The 16,081-nt window shown below is 37.7% G+C and overlaps 1 protein-coding gene across 17 annotated transcripts in view; it reads left to right on the top strand.

The window, feature by feature from the left end:
* MADD (MAP kinase activating death domain) overlaps positions 1–16,081 on the top strand; it is a 68,692-nt gene that overhangs the window by 42,488 nt on the left and 10,123 nt on the right. For 7 of the 17 annotated variants that reach the window (XM_066187951.1, XM_066187947.1, XM_066187944.1 and 4 more), the window contains 13 exons: positions 65–118; positions 3,140–3,237; positions 3,571–3,654; positions 4,106–4,264; positions 5,793–5,901; positions 6,446–6,508; positions 6,905–7,025; positions 8,175–8,280; positions 9,321–9,431; positions 10,312–10,419; positions 10,510–10,674; positions 11,812–11,884; positions 12,802–12,908. In XM_066187951.1, coding sequence (XP_066044048.1) covers positions 65–118; positions 3,140–3,237; positions 3,571–3,654; positions 4,106–4,264; positions 5,793–5,901; positions 6,446–6,508; positions 6,905–7,025; positions 8,175–8,280; positions 9,321–9,431; positions 10,312–10,419; positions 10,510–10,674; positions 11,812–11,884; positions 12,802–12,908 — 1,358 coding nt within the window. The remainder of the gene's footprint in view (positions 1–64; positions 119–3,139; positions 3,238–3,570; positions 3,655–4,105; positions 4,265–5,792; positions 5,902–6,445; positions 6,509–6,904; positions 7,026–8,174; positions 8,281–9,320; positions 9,432–10,311; positions 10,420–10,509; positions 10,675–11,811; positions 11,885–12,801; positions 12,909–16,081) is intronic. The other 10 variants (XM_066187955.1, XM_066187950.1, XM_066187948.1 and 7 more) reach the window with 3 other exon arrangements.

Below are 16,081 nucleotides of genomic sequence, written 5' to 3'. Positions count from 1 at the left end.
TCACCTGTCTGACCAGCTGCTGACTTTTTCTCTTTCTCTCCTGCTTTCAATGCATCTTGGGTAGAATTGTGGAACAAGCACCAGGAAGTGAAAAAGCAAAAATCTTTGGAAAAAACGAGTAAGGAAATTAAAAAAAAATGTAGAAACTGACTCCTCCAGCCTCCCCATAACTGCCAACTCCCCAGGTGCAGGGTGAGCTTGCATCTATGGCACACAGGTTTTATACCCACAAGAACAAAATCTATCAAGAAAGTCTCCATTAAAGAGACCAAACAGATCTGTTTGTCCTGAGGAAATTGTGTTCAAATGTCTCTTCTTTTTTTTTTTTTCCCTTTCTTTTTTCCTCCCCTGAATATTGCCTTCAAAGAAGAGGAAGCAGGTGTTCTGCATCCTTGCCAGCCAGATAAATATGGAAGAATTTTAAGATACTCCCATCTCCTTCCTTAAAAGTTAAAACTTGTTTAAGAAGTTGTTGACATGGATATTTTGATTGATTAAATGTTACTGGAATGAAGCATTCCTGTTTGTTCAAGCTGTGGGATGGCAAATTTTGTTAACTGGCATCAACCATGAGCAGTCAATCTGCAACAAGAAATACTTCTGAGGGGGAGAGAGAAGGTGTATGTGAAGAATTGTATTTAGTGTTGGCTTCTAGAAAATAGCCTCATAATAAAGAATCAACTTGATTTTGTTTTTCATATCCCTTGGAAAAGAAGGAGTGAAATAGTTTGAGGCTGTTGCAGAGTCTAAATAGTATTCTAAATCTACACAAATCTGAACATCTGTTGATATATGAATAAAATATTGAATATGTGTAGTCTGCAGGTGCAATACCAGGTTTTGCTCTTTTGGTTGTCACTGTTGTGAATATGGACATATGTCATAAGGACAACAGCCAATTTATTACAACCATGTTGTGGTAGGTGTTTCCTAACCATAAGCTTAGTTTGTACTTTGCAGAGCTGATGCTGCCTATTTTACAGACTGAAGTTCGGGAAGGATTAATCGCTGAGATAAATGAGTGAAAATTCCTAACATTCTGACTAGACCTGGGTTTGCTTACATTAGTTCTAGGCACCTCAGTTAAGTACTTCTGTTAAGTAGAGATTAGCATCCAGAGTTAGTTCAGAGATAATGATGGGGCGCCTCTGCAGTGCAGCTTAGTGTGCTTAACTTGTGAATTGCCATCTGCTGAGGTAGGACTGTGTGAGACAGACACAGAGCACATGCACACACTTGCCCTCCCAAACTGACCCTTTCAGGTAGGTCCCTGCATTGGGAGGGATCAATTGAGGTTTTAGTGTTCCATGTATATTAGATATCTGGCTCCATAAAGAAGGGAAAGGGAGGTTTTTAAGCACCTGTAAATTGACAGTGACAACAATGTAATTGTGGCTATTGTGCTCCTTAAACTCAGTTACAGCCCTCAAATCTCTGAACTGCTTCAGTCAATTTCAATTCCTTTAAAAGTCAAACTGCTAGAAACATATCTGAATTATGTGTTGGGACAGAAAGCTCCTAAATTGCTTATAACACACAGCTGAAATTTTGTGTTATTACTGTAAAAACTTTTTGCTGTATCAGAACTGGAAATGATGACCACTTGAATGAGTGGAAATAGACCTCTAGATGTGAACTGTGTGTATTTTGGTGGAGAATAATATTCCAAATTATTAGAAAAAGATATTTTTAGTTACTTCTCTTCATAAATTTTGTTTATGCTTTCTCTTTCTTTAGAGTCTTTGAGGAGGTGATTTACAGTAACTAAAGCATTTGGGTCTAGAGACAAAATACTATAGCAAATGAAGAATACTTTCTGTAAACACTTCAAAGGAAGAATTGGTGGTTGAGTAGTAAGTTAGTATGGTCTGCACAGCCCGCTTATGGCTTTGCTATTCATAAGTTTACATATCATCTCAAACTCACTCCCACAAATCTTTGTATATTATCCTTCTCTCTCTCTCTCTCTCTCCCCCTTCCCTTTTTCTTTCCTTTTCACTGTCTTATGCTCTCTAATATTACATATAATACAAACATGTTCATAATTCCCAGGTTGTGATCAGTGGTTACAGAGATAGTGGCATTGTTTGCTTAGAGATACTGGCTGTAGACATGGGTATATAATACAAATAGTCCAGCAGCTGATCATGTCTTCCTGTTACTGAATAGTTGGCAGATATGGCTATGGCAGAAGTATTGCATTCAGTCTCTTCCCCTTTCTGAGAGTATTAACATTCTGTGTACAGCTTATAACACACTCTTTTCTTGCATTGTTGTTTACTTCATTCAGTGCTTATCCAAATTTCTTTTCAGGCTCTACCTCTCCACCACTCTCTTTTCTTTCTGCCATCCCATCTGAGGACAATAGATGATACGATTCTAGAAGTGCATGGGAAATTGAACATAAAGTTCTTTATCCTTTCTTTCCCTTTTTTGTTTTTTCGATCTTTGGGTTATTGAATGCATGACTTAAAAGCTTGCTGATTCCCTTTCTCTCTCCTACCTATGTGATTGCCAACTCTGGAGAGCCATTTGTTACTGTAATTGGGAAATGTTGTGAAGTAACAGCATCATAGAAGCTTAGTCTTGGAAAATCTTACTGGGTAACACCAATTGTCACAGTTGATTTTCTTGTCTTGTGTTGCCTGATTTTTGCCTAGATAGTTGCAGTGGCCAACCAAAAATCCTCTGTCCAGGACTTTGAGAAATTTAGCTGTTCCAAAAAGGATTCTGACTTTTAAGTAAATAGCTATTCTTTTTTATTACCAAGAATTAAAGGAAGTGGCTTCCTAGAGTTGAATGTCAACTGCTCTGCATGTGTTATTGTAACTGGAAGCTATTTGACTGTTGTCTGTCCTCTTATCTCTCTTGAATGGCTAAGAAAGGTAATGTTTAATTAAAGTCATTCCCGGACTTCAGAGTATTTGAAATTCAAACTAATGTTTGAAGACTAGCAAATGTGTTCTGCTGGCCTTGTTGTTTTCAGTACCAAGGAATAATAAAAAATACATTAAAAATCAAAGAAAATTAGAAAAGAAATCTGTTTTCTTGGTACTGTTCCTGCTTCCAGTCTGTCATCTGCTTTCTCCTATGCTGTTTTTTCTTGGTGCAGTAATTCCTTACTTTTTCCTTTGTTCAGGACCAGAAGGTGTGAAACAATTTGATTTGGGAGAAACAGATGAGAAGAAATCCCAAATCAGTGCAGACAGTGGCCTCAGTTTGGCCTCAGGTTCTCAGGTCAGTGGCTCCTGTGCTTGCTTTATTTATGTGGTAAGAGACAAGGTTCTTCTATTCACTACTTAATTATGGGAAGACTTCTAGGGTTTGAGTATTCCTGAGAGGTTCATTTGGTAAAATTTCTTCGTCCCTTTCTCTAGGGCACTGGTCCTTGTAAACTCAATTACAGGACACCATGGTTTTTTTTGACACTCAGACAGTAGTTTCTATTTGATTGGCTAAATAAACTAAGGGAGCATAAGGCATGTGATTCAAGAGCCCAGATGAATGGGATGTTCTCTCCTTATGGTAAAAACTAATGTGACTCTTCTTGTCCTTTATGTTTAATTGCAGAAGAGTGATTTTGACTCTCTTCCCAGTGGAGGACCAACAGTTATGGTCCGAAGTACAAGCCAGGATTCTGAAGTCAGCACTGTGGTAAGATATGCCCGGAGTGAAATCTGGATATGATTGTCTGCTTGTTAAAGTGGGGAAGGGCATTTTGTGCCTACATTTCGTGTGGTGTGGCAGCATAGTGTCACACATGTGACTCACTCTGTGAGTTCTCTCTCTCGAGAGCCTTGGAATGAGTAGCAAGCATGTGTGTCTGACAGAATATATATAGTGCTTGCTTTATGGGCAGATTGCAGCCTTCATACATGGTGCTTGTTGCTGTTACATATTCCTACAAATTGGTGTATTTATGGAACTGGTGGATTGCAACAAGTCTCTAAATATGTCTTAGTTGTGTATAAACCATTTGTAAAAAATAGAAGTTTAAAAAGGTAACCTCGGAGCAAAAAAGGCAGATTGTTTGATGCATTAAAAATAAGAACAAATTCTCTGATGTATTACCTGTTGAAGGTAATTGCTTTATTTTTCTCCACAGGTTAGTAACAGTTCTGGAGAGACATTGGGAGCAGACAGTGACTTGAGCAGCAATGCTGGTGATGGCCCAAGTGTGGAAAATGGTGGCAATTTAGCAGGATCCAGAGGCACTGTGTCAGACAGTGAAATTGAGACAAACTCTGCTACTAGCTCTATCTTTGTAAGGGCGTTGCAGACTTAGTTGTGGGGTTTTTGGTTTTTTTTGTTGTTGTTGTTGTTTTTTTTTTGTTTGTTTGTTTTTTTTTTTTTAATATGTCTCGTAACATTTCAGCGTGTGTGCATGTGTGGAAGAGGATCTCTGATTCAGTTCTGAGGGTTAATCAGCAATAACTTACAATATTACAATGTCAAAGATGTGGTTTTGTCTGGATCCACATATCTTTCTTCATTTCCTGTGCAATAAATAGTTTTTTGAAAGTAATAGATTCACATCTTGCACCACCTTAGAGACTCTAGTAATGTTTAATAATAATTAAATATTTCTCTCAACCAAATCAAAATTTAATTACCTTTCAAAGGCAGTACAACATTGGTGGGCATTGTTCATCCTTAACTAAAAGGAAAATTCCCTGTTTCTTAGGAGCAGCCGTTTGATAAGAGTAAAGGAGTGATCCATTCTAGTTTTAGCAGCTGTTCTATTTCTTTAAAATATTACTTTAGTTCTATTTGAATTGTAATCATAACATTTAAATATATTTGCCCAGTTGGAAGATCTGTATGGGGTAAAATCCAAATGATTTGTGAGCAGTTCATTTTGTGAAGTCCTTGATTATTGTGTGTAACCTCTAATATACATCTTACCAAGAAAATAATGATACACTTGATTTGGCTAAATTGAGCTCTCAGTGAAATAAGAAAAGAACTTGCAGCACCTTAAGATCAGTCTGTGTTCATTGTTTTATAGTCCTGATAAGATTGTAAAAGCCTTTACAGGGCTTCTACTTCTAATGTTAAGAAACAAACAAAACCGTTGTGTTTCATAGCAGATTTCTACAAAAAGCATGCAAATGTCTGCTTCCTTTATTGCAAGAGGGTGTCTTCTCGGTTCCTGAAGAGTCAGACTTTTTTTAAACATTTACTTTTCTGCATTTTTCTATTAAACTAAATAGAATAAAACTAAATAGAATAGAACTAAATAGAAACTAAATAGAATTGTAAGAACCCTTGCAAGAGATATAGAACGAAGATGATGGGTGTATTGGATGTGCGATGAATTCAGATATCACACTGTAGTTTACCAGGTGGTAGAGAAATAAATGGACTGCTTTGTTGTCACAGTTCCTGCTGGCTGGTAGTCCCAACTCTCACTCTTCAGGTCAGATGATATGTAATTATTTGCTTAATGTCATACCTTTATGAATGCTAAAGTGTGAAATATAGGGGATGAGGTTCTTTCCTTTAGTCTGAGGCTTGCGTTTTTGTTTTGCGTCAGTTTTCCTTCAGGGGAGCACTTTGTCTTCTCTGTGTTTTGATTTCTCTATTTGTCTCTCTTTGATTTTTCTTTGTCTGACTCTGGATGTTGAAGTGTATTACACTGCTCTTTGAACTAAACAATTTTTTGTGAATGTTTGCAGGAGAAGCTTTTTTGAAGTATAGCTTGCAAACTGCGTCTGTTAAACCCAGCAGCCCAAGAGAGAGCCCTGCAGGGTGCAAAGTTAAATTACCAATAGCTCTTGTATTATTTCCAGGCCAAGTCTCATAACCTGAAGCAGAGTGTGAAGGATAGCAAAGGGAGTACTCCAGGGAGAGGTCCGGAGGATGGGAACCAGCGTGTATATCTATATGAAGGACTTTTGGGTAAGCTACTTTTTTTTTTGTGGGGAGGGAATCTTACAGGCTGAAGTTCAGATGAAATCGTGTCTTAGGACAGATGAATTTTTGCTTTTCCTGACACTGTTTTTAACCTCTAACTGTTGTCCATGCTGGTAGAATAGGAAGGCACGTCAGACCATTCAGAGTAAAGCCAAAGTTTTGCTGCAGAAATTGAATAAGTGTAAGGGGAGATTGGTGTGAGTGGTGTAGTTTTCATAAAATGAAGTCTGTCCAAGTCTCTTGCTCTTCTTGAATATGAATTCTTTAAACAGTGTGAAGAATGGCAGAAGGATGTTTGCTATGTATGGAAAGCTTAAATATATCACTGATCCTGAAAAATTATCATTCAGCTTAAGTCACTGAACAGAGGGTTAAACTCAGAATACTAAAGGGCTTCAAGTGCATCCTTGAATTAGGAGTACATTGGCTTTTTTGTATTTTGTCTGGACTTGCTGTTAATCAAAAGTTCTCTCTTCCTGTGTTTTTCATCCTTCCCATTTATCGTTCCTACCTGCTTGGAATGGTGCAGGTAGGGATAAAGGATCTGTCTGGGACCAGTTAGAGGATGCTGCAATGGAAACCTTCTCTCTGAGTAATAACCTTGTCTTTCCACTTCTCTGTGTGTTTGCTGTGATCTGTGTCTGTGTGAGATATTCCACATCTCTTTCGGGCAGTGTTAACAGTTTATGGAAGAAGTTGTACTCCTTAAAGAATAGAGATGAGAGGTGCTTTACTGTAAGGGATTAAAAATATTGGGCCATTAATTAGAATGAGAGATTTGTCTTGTCCTTTCTTTTACACTTTTCTTCAGTTGTGTTATTGCTTGTGGCTTACAAGTAACCTTTTTAAAATTTTTAAATATAGTTTCTTTGTGTGTTGGCTTATGGTATTTTCAAGGGGTGTGAATGAACAGTAATTAATCCTAAAGTATCTGATTGGAGTAAATGGAATAAATGCTCAATGCTCAGTCTTTTTATACATTGCATAGGCAAAGAGCGTTCAACTTTGTGGGACCAGATGCAGTTCTGGGAAGATGCTTTTTTGGATGCTGTGATGTTAGAGAGAGAAGGAATGGGGATGGACCAGGGACCTCAGGAGATGATTGACAGGTAAGTTCTTTAGTAGACCTTTTTCCTCCTCATTGTTTCACCTGGGACCGAAATAGTAAAAATAGAAGGGGAGAAAATTATATTAATTCTGCTTAACATCATATTGTCACTTTGTAAACCTTGTTACTGTACCTGACTATTGCAAAAGGAGCCTTTTCTCTCTCTGCTGGTCAGTAGCTCCTGATAGTGAAATACTTGTCTTCAGTTATGACATATATATATTTTTAACTCTTGTGGTGAGGTATTTCCAGAGAAATGGGTAATGTAAGCATAATAACAATATGAATGGATGGAATAGACTAGCTCATTAGTAAAGCAAGAGATTTCTGTGGCAGAATGACTATATTCTGGAATAATAGTATGTTGGCATAAAGTTAAAGAATTAAATATTTCCAGAAATGTCATTTTGAGCCTTCTCAAAATGCAAAGTAACTTAAAGGTAACTTAAAGGTTTTCACAGCTTGTAGTTAAAACAAACAAAAAAACCCACGAGGAAACCACTCTCTAGAAATATCTGTGTGGTTGCCTAAGGCTTGACTGCTGCTAAGATTTCAATCTTGACTAACTTCCTCTCCCTCCCCCCAGCTCTGTTAACAGCTGATCATTCTGTGCTCTTGTCTACCACCTCCAGCTCTACTGCCTCCATCCATGCTATCATGGAACATGAAATCTGCTGGCCAAAATAAGAACTATTTTGGGGTGCTAGTTTAAAAACTATTATTCCAGAAACTGCCTGCCTTACTGGAAAAGGAGAGTGCCTAGTGCACTTCCTTCATCGGTTTGCTTCTGCCTTGCAGCTGTATTTAAGCGCTAATGCTGGATAGCTCTTGTGCTGAGTTATATGTTCCTCTTCTGACAGTTGTAATTGTCACGGAGCTGTGACTGCAGAGAACAGGAAATGGATAAGCCCAGCGGACCACCAACAAATTTCCCACTGAGCAGATGTTACTTGCTTCAACTAGTTAATAATTAAGGGAAATGTTTAATTACTGATCACAGTGTTTCACTGGAAAATGCCCATTTGACTTAGTGTTTTAGAGGTTTTGTTTAACCTACACTTCACAAACAGTGCTGTGTCCTCTGCCAGTGCTTTAGTGAAGTGGCTGAAGGATGTCTGTGAGTCTGCTTCAGATGTAGCTCTTCTTGCAGGTACCTGTCCCTGGGAGAACACGATCGAAAGCGTTTGGAGGATGATGAGGATCGCTTGTTGGCTACACTGCTGCATAATATGATTGCTTATATGCTTATGATAAAGGTGACTTCTTTTTAATAGATTGCTGCTCAGATTTAAGCAGTATATTTCATTAGTGTTGTCTTGAAACCATACATCTCTGTTTACAAAACTCAAAACAGTGGATAATAAGGGCAGTTCCTAGTAGAAACTGCAAAGTTGCAAGGTTTTCTGTTACTAGAGAGATGAATTTATTCAAGCTGTCAAGGGAAGCATAATCCTGCAAACTCAGCATTTTGGTACTTTAATTTATTTTCTTGTTTTGCATAGTGGAGCCTAGTAGGTTTTAATTTTAAAATATATTAAAAATACAATACTTTCTTTCAAGAATTCTTGCCAAAGGAAGGAAGCAGATTGAGTTTGTTTTATATACCCCACAACATTAAGGTCATAATGCAAATGTGTTGAAAAAAAATGTTGGATCCAGCTTGAAATCAGCTCTCAGACATTAGTGTACTGTCTTTGAAGCCTTTGGTATCAATGGCTGGCATTCATAGTAGACTTTTGAAATGGCAATTGAGGCTGAAATATTTTGCTTCTGAGCTTGCCTGCAGCTCATCTTCAGGAAGAACCTTTTGCTGTTTGAAGACTCTCTGGGAGTGTTATAGCCACAGCCTAGTAACCAGGAAACACATGGTGTAAGAATGAGAAATCTGAAAGATACCATGTTGTGTTGAGGGCTCCACAGCTGCGTAGCTTGAGTCTGTGCAGAGGAAGAGGTGGAGAAGCTGGTCTGGCCAATGAATCTCAGAAGTGGCAACATGCAGAGCTGAGGCTTTTGATGTCAGTAGTTGGAAGTGGTGGGTAGTGGAACTGCAGCTAGTGCACATGGGCAGGCAGGAAATTTGTTGTGCACAGCATCACTTGCACAGTAGTTGGAAAAAGTGGGAAATGTGCAACGTGGTCCTGCATTGCTGAGTTGAAGAGGCCCTAGCGTGAGTGAACTGGAGATCAGTTGTTTTGCTTCTTAGCAATGGAAACCAAGATATGTTTGGGAGATGGGAGTTGCCTGCTATGAACATTTAAGAGTGTATAACTGTCTGTATATCTGCTTCTATCTATAGGTGAACAAGAATGATATTAGGAAAAAGGTGCGTCGTCTAATGGGAAAATCGCATATTGGATTGGTGCACAGCCAGCAGATCAATGATATTCTAGACAAACTTGCTAATCTGGTAAGTAAAACAGTGATGAGTGATATACCTCTGGGATCTACAGTGGAGGAAATAAATTGCCTGAAAAATCTTATGTATATTCTCTGCAACACTAATTTCAAAATATTAAAAATAATTAATCAAAATTTTAAATGCTACTCATCACAAGTATAGAATAAAGACTGTGACTATATGACCCTGTTTATAACATTTTAATGTTACACAGTTATCAGTTAGAGCTGCAATGCAAATATGTATAAACATGACACTTGCACACTGCAGTTCTGTGCAACATTAATGTTTCCTTAGTAACTTTTGCTGGCAGGAACCTTTATGATTACTATGACTGTAAGAAGCATTTAACTTTCTATCAGTTTCCAGACCACTAAAAGACTTGTAGCAATCAGTTTCTGTACAAAACTGTTTCCAGTACTCATACAGAATAAATCTGATGTCCTGTAATGATCAATAAGAATATAGGCTAAAGCCTCAGTTAGCAAATCTAGCTGGTTTTTAACACAACCATCGCTAGGTTGGAGACAAGTTAGGCTCTTTTAAAGGTAATTTCTACATTTGGGACTGACTTTTCTACACAGAAAAGACACAAAATTATCTTACAATTAATTGGGAAAAACCAGACCAGTTTACTACAATGATACCAGAACTCAGACACCTCACTTTCCCACACTGAGCATGGTACCAAGTGAATGTTGTATGCTGTGATAACTCTCACAGCCACACTTATTGAAACTAAACTTACTAGAGTGTCTTGCTTACGGCTTTGTTCAAAATTGTCTCCAATAAGCTCATTAAATACTGTTAAAAATTCTTTCTTTCATTTGTGTCACCTAATGATTTTTTTTCAAAGTTCATTAATGATTGCATGTGGGTTTTTTTCTAGAATGGACGGGAACTCCCTGTGAGACCCAGTGGCAGCCGCCACATCAAGAAGCAGACTTTTGTAGTACATGCTGGGACAGACACAACAGGAGACATATTTTTCATGGAGGTAGAGACAAGAATAATACTAATGCAACTAGTAGCAGAAGAAATAAGAGAAATAGATTTAAAAATCTTACGTAATATTTTGTGCTCCCAGGTATGTGATGATTGCATTGTGCTGAGAAGCAACATTGGAACTGTGTATGAACGCTGGTGGTATGAGAAACTCATCAACATGACTTACTGTCCCAAAACAAAAGTGCTTTGCCTCTGGCGCAGGAATGGTCAGGAGACACAGCTGAACAAGTTCTACACAAAGAAGGTTTGTTTCTTGTTTAATATACACAATGCTGCAGGGATAACGACTCAGAAAAAACAAATCCTTTGCGCATCATATTCCACGTTTAGTCAAAAAATAGCACTCTCTTTCCAGCACTGGTTACTGAACTGCAGTGGCTGTTTAGCAGCACTGACATCTGAAGCTGGGATTGTGCCCTGTCATTTACTTGAATGAAGACAGTTGTCCACCAGAAAGTAATTTAAGAAATGACATGTAGCTTTTTTGTTAGAAGAAGAAAAGCATTAATATTATTAAATATTGTGTGAGCTTGCAGGCTTGTGAAGATAGTAAAAATATTACAGAGTATTCCTGGGCAAAACCTAAATAAAACTATGCCCTAGGAGGTAATTGTATAATTTTTAATTTTAGAATCACAGAACAGCTTGGGTTGTAGGGGACCTTTAAGATCACCTACTTTCAACCCCCCACTGCCATGGGACACCTTCCGTTAGTCCCACTGTCCATGTCACTGACAAAGGTGCTAAACAGCATCAGACGCAGTACTGACACCCAAGGAACACCACTTTTCACTGGTTTCCACTTGGATGTTGAGCCACTGATCTCAACTCTTTTGAGTTTGTCCATCCATCAATTTTGTTCCTTTCAAGTACAGAGTAGTTCAGCCTTCTCTGTCTCCTGTATCTTGGGCTATGGATAGAAAATTTTCTTAAATTTAGCTCTGAGATTATGGCTTAATCTCAGAGTTGAAGGAAGAAGAAGAGAAGAATATGCTGTAAGGAAATTGATATGAAAAACGAAAAGATAGATGTGGTGTGCATGACTAGCAATATGGATTGCAGGAAGCTGAAAGAGAGGGAGGGATTATTTTGATGCTTTTTCTACAATAAGAAACTGCATAGGCTTGGTTAGAATGTGCCAAGACATGAACTCTTCGCTAGCTTGTGTGGTTAAATGCTATGAAATAGTTTCTCTATCATCTTGTAGAGCAAATATAAGTACTAAGTAGTAATTAGGTGTATTTGAACTTGAATAGGGTTTTAGTCATTGGGCACCATATGGGGCTGCTTGTTTTTGTAGAATCTTAGAGTCCTGCTGTTCTTTTTCCTCCCTTAGTAATTTGGAGAAATAACATTTTATTACTCTTCTTACATCTGCTAGTGTCGGGAACTGTACTACTGTGTAAAAGACAGTATGGAGCGAGCAGCAGCAAGGCAGCAAAGCATTAAACCAGGTACAAGATTTTACATATTGGGAACGTTTGTTGTTTTATCTGCAATCAGCAATTTTTATTTTTTTTTAATTAATAAGTCTTTTGAACATTATCTCCTTTTACTTAAAAATCTTGGGGTAACTTTGTGCATCGATGTGCAAGTAGCAGATTGTTGTGTTTAGCAAGAGTGTATTTGAAAGATATTTTAAGAATTGAGCAATAATTTAGTATTAAAAACGTGTTTGAAAAGTGTTTGAATTGTGTTAAAAGCCATTCCCCAGAGCTCAGTGGTTCTGCAAAAAATGATAATTTTTCAAAAATCATTTTAAGAATGAACTTTGTAGCTGAACTGAGTAATGCAAAAGAAACTAGATGAAAATGTCTAGATTATTGACCTATTAATATCCTCTATTAAATTATTATTTTAATCATATTTTGATGTTTTAATTGCTTAAAACAATACCATGTAGTGCAGTTCACAAATACAAACCTCCTTTGTACTTAAGACACTTAAGACTGTGCTTTCTACGGTATTATGTGATTGCAGGATCTTACAATGCAGAAATGAAATGTGGCATTTAAAGCAAACAAACAATACCCCACTATGAGGTACAATAAATACAGGATGAACTGACATTGATGTTACTTCATGTCACCAGAATGAAATTTATTGCAGTACTTGAAGTTCTAGTGATTCTCAGAAAGCTGTCATTAGTGAGTGGACTCACTAAAATGGTCTCGACTATTTTTAGTTGTGTCCTTTTGCTATGCACATCAATAGGAATTATGTTTTTACTATTTTATATTCCCCTTCCATGACCATGACTTAGCTGACTGCTTTTTGCCCTCTCTCTCTCTCTCTCTCTCTCTCTCTCTCTGGATTTTTGTTTTGGTTTGTTGCTGGTTTTGTTGGGTTTTTTTCTTTATTAACATCACAGGCCCTGAGTTGGGTGGTGAGTTCCCTGTGCAGGACATGAAAACCGGTGAAGGAGGTCTTCTTCAGGTCACACTGGAAGGAATTAACCTGAAATTTATGCACAGTCAGGTATGAGGGAAATCTATGAGAAGACTGAGCATGAAGCTTTTTGCAGCACGCCTGTATAGGTGTTTCCTCTTCCCAGAGTATCAATAATGACAGGGCATAGCTTGATGTGGGCAAAAAAACTTAGATCTATTTACATGCAAACCCACAAGCATGTATCAATATATTTATGAAAAAACACACTGAAATTAAGTATCCTCAGGCAAACTATAATCTGTTAAAGAAAGATGTTGATACATATTTAGCTTCTCGTTTCTTGTGATCTGAATTGCCTAAACACAAAACAAATGTTAGCCTGTATTAAGGGACAGAAGAAGTGATCAATAATAATCTAAGCTGCTATAATGCATCACACAGTGAACAAATCCTCATTGCATAAGCAGTCTGCCTTAAAGATACAGTGTTTGAATATTGCAGCTACAGAAGGCAACGTTCTGCATTATATTTAATTTGTCGTATTTTAAAATTTTAGAAATTATCTGTAGAAATTTGTATGAAAGTAAAATAGGAAACTGGCTCTTGATGTAATGCACAAAAAAAAGAAAAAAGTACTGATTCCTTTTTCCTTCCAAAGAGCAGATATTGTGGGCATAGAGGAAACACAAGTAGAATTGTCATTTCTTCCTTTCTCTGGATGTTGTTTCTGTTGCTTCCTTTGGTCCTTGTTTTTTATTTTGCTTTATGTTTTTTTTGTTTTGCATATATTAAATGCATGCTATGCTAGACAGTAGAATCAATTTTTAGGGGAGAAGGGAGAGTGTGTGTATGTGTGTGTGAAAGAGAGAGAGAAAGAAAGAAAAGCTTTTGTCAGTTCTCTGTGGAGTGTTTTTCCTTTCCTCCTGACTAGACTTTTCTCCCCACACAAGCTTTGTTTTTCTTTGAGGATCCATCAGTATAGATCCCACTGGAAGTGCACGTGCATCTCAAACACACATGCTCAGAATCTTTAATACTTCTCCCAAGGTCACAGCAGCACCATGTGCCACTTTGAGTTCATTTGTGCCAGTATAAGAAGTGGAGAGTTGTGAACCTCCCTCGGTTTCCTTGCTGTCTCTTACAAGGGTAGAACCTGGATTTTGTCCAACCTGCTGTAGAGTTTCAGACCTACTCTGTGATGGAACACTCTACTTGACTAAGAGACAGATTTTATCTTTTCATTGGGTGTGCTGAAATACAAAGAACTGTAAGAGGAAGTTATTGGTTGTACAGAAGGAATTATCATAGTTCTTGAAATGGCAGGTCTAAAGCCTTTGAAAATTAAACCCTGATCTCAAAGCAACAGTTTCATATTCTTATAGATGGATATAATAGAAATTACTTAGTCCTAAGGTAAGCACACACAATGTTCTGTTTGCTACTTCACCCAGAAGTCAAAAAAGTTCCGCTAAAACTGCTCATCTCTACGGAGATGACTCCATTACATAAACTAAAGGCAGGCATATTCACATTTGCAGTGAGAAAAGAGGTATGAAAAGATAGCCACATTAGCAGCAGCATGGTTTTTAAATGTAACAGGCATCTTCACATGACATAAGTGCTCAGTGTTAAGCACATAGTGAGCACACATGTATCTGTGCAAAACAAAAACTCCAGATTCAAGCTTTTTTTTTTTTTTTTCTTCCCCTGAAAGACTGGAATGACATTCAGAAAGAATCTTTAAGGGAAACCTTCTACTGATTTTTAGTATTGGACTGTCTGCACTATTACTTTAATTTTGTACAACAGATACTGAGACCTGTGCTACTACCAGAACTCATAGAATACCGGCTTTATCATATCCTTCCGTAGAGAGAATGGTGTTCTGATTTGCTGTCCGTCATGGAGATTCCCATCTTTTTTCTGGAAAAGAGTCTGTGCAGGTCAAACCCAGGACATATGCCAGCAATCTCCCTCACCTGAAGGATTATTCCTTCTCTTCATCACCTTTCCAAAGAAGCTGTAGCCGGATGAGTTGCCATTACTTGAGATGGATATTGAAACAAGTGCCGTTCTGGAAAATACACTGCATTTATTCAACATGTTTAATTCTTGGTCTGTTAGATTATATCGCCAGCTGACCAGAGCATTCAGTACCATTTAGGGGATTTAAGAGTTACATCCTTGTTTTCCTTCTCAGAGCAAAGTGTCTAGACAGATAACAAATGTATGTCATTTGAGGGTTTCTGTAGAATGGACAACTGTAGCAGTTACATAAAGGACTCCTACTAGTTGCACCATGCAGAAAAAAAAAAAAATCCCCTCCATGCAGCTAAAGGCATTCTTATTCTGACACTCATCAACCAGTCTGTTTTCTTAATAAAAGGTCTGCTATTCTGGGTGATTTTTTATTTTCAATTCTTGTATACATTGTGTGAATTGCTCCCTAAGGCAATTGATTTCAGAATATTTATATAAGCATCATTAAAACCAGGATCCCACAGTAATTTTTTGGTGTTGAAAATGGCATTTTCTATTTCTGTTGAGTTTGAATGAGGATACTGACCAGCAAAAGCCTACAGGATCTCATCAGGCCCAGCTTTCTCTTCATCTTCCTCTCCTTACTTAATATGAAGGCCCAATTCTTGGCTGTCTTTCCAAGTATTCTTTTTAGTATTGTGGCTTATTAGTGTAAGGGATTTCTATTGCTCTGCTTGATTGGACATCACAGAATTCACTTAGAACATAGGAAGAGGGGTTTCCACATTTTAAAAGAAAAGTATAAATGACGACTGCCTGAGAAGACTGAACATACTGCTTCAGTGTGAAGCTTGCTGTAACAAAGCCGTTTGTGAAGGCTCTTGATCTGCAGTGTGTGTACTTTCTTATCCTCCTGTGAATTCTTCAGGAAATGTCTCATATGCATGTTGGGACAACCTGTTACTGACATGTAAGAGTTGTCTTTAGTGTTCACAGATTGTCTCCCCATACTGCAGCATATAAAAGTTTAAGAATAAAAAGTTTTGTAATCTGTCTGTACCTAGCAGGTCAAGGATGTTCTTTAGAATAGGGAGGAATCAAGTGTACCTGTGGCATTGGCAGGTAATTCTGAGTTCACATCTACAAACTCTGTTGTAATATTGGCACTCAGTAGCCAGTGCCTGTTACGAATTCATCTGTGTCAAAAATAGATGGAAGCTTAATAAGATGCATAAGGCACATACCTATCTACAGTAGGATCCACACTGAATGCTCTGTCT

This window comes from Chamaea fasciata, unplaced genomic scaffold (genome assembly GCF_029207755.1).
Source record: "Chamaea fasciata isolate MVZ Bird 193981 ecotype frontalis unplaced genomic scaffold, bChaFas1.0.hap1 SCAF_7, whole genome shotgun sequence".
NCBI classification, from domain to species: domain Eukaryota; kingdom Metazoa; phylum Chordata; class Aves; order Passeriformes; family Sylviidae; genus Chamaea; species Chamaea fasciata.
The sequence above is the reverse complement of the archived record's forward strand: the minus strand, read 5'-3'. Positions and strand labels throughout refer to the sequence as shown.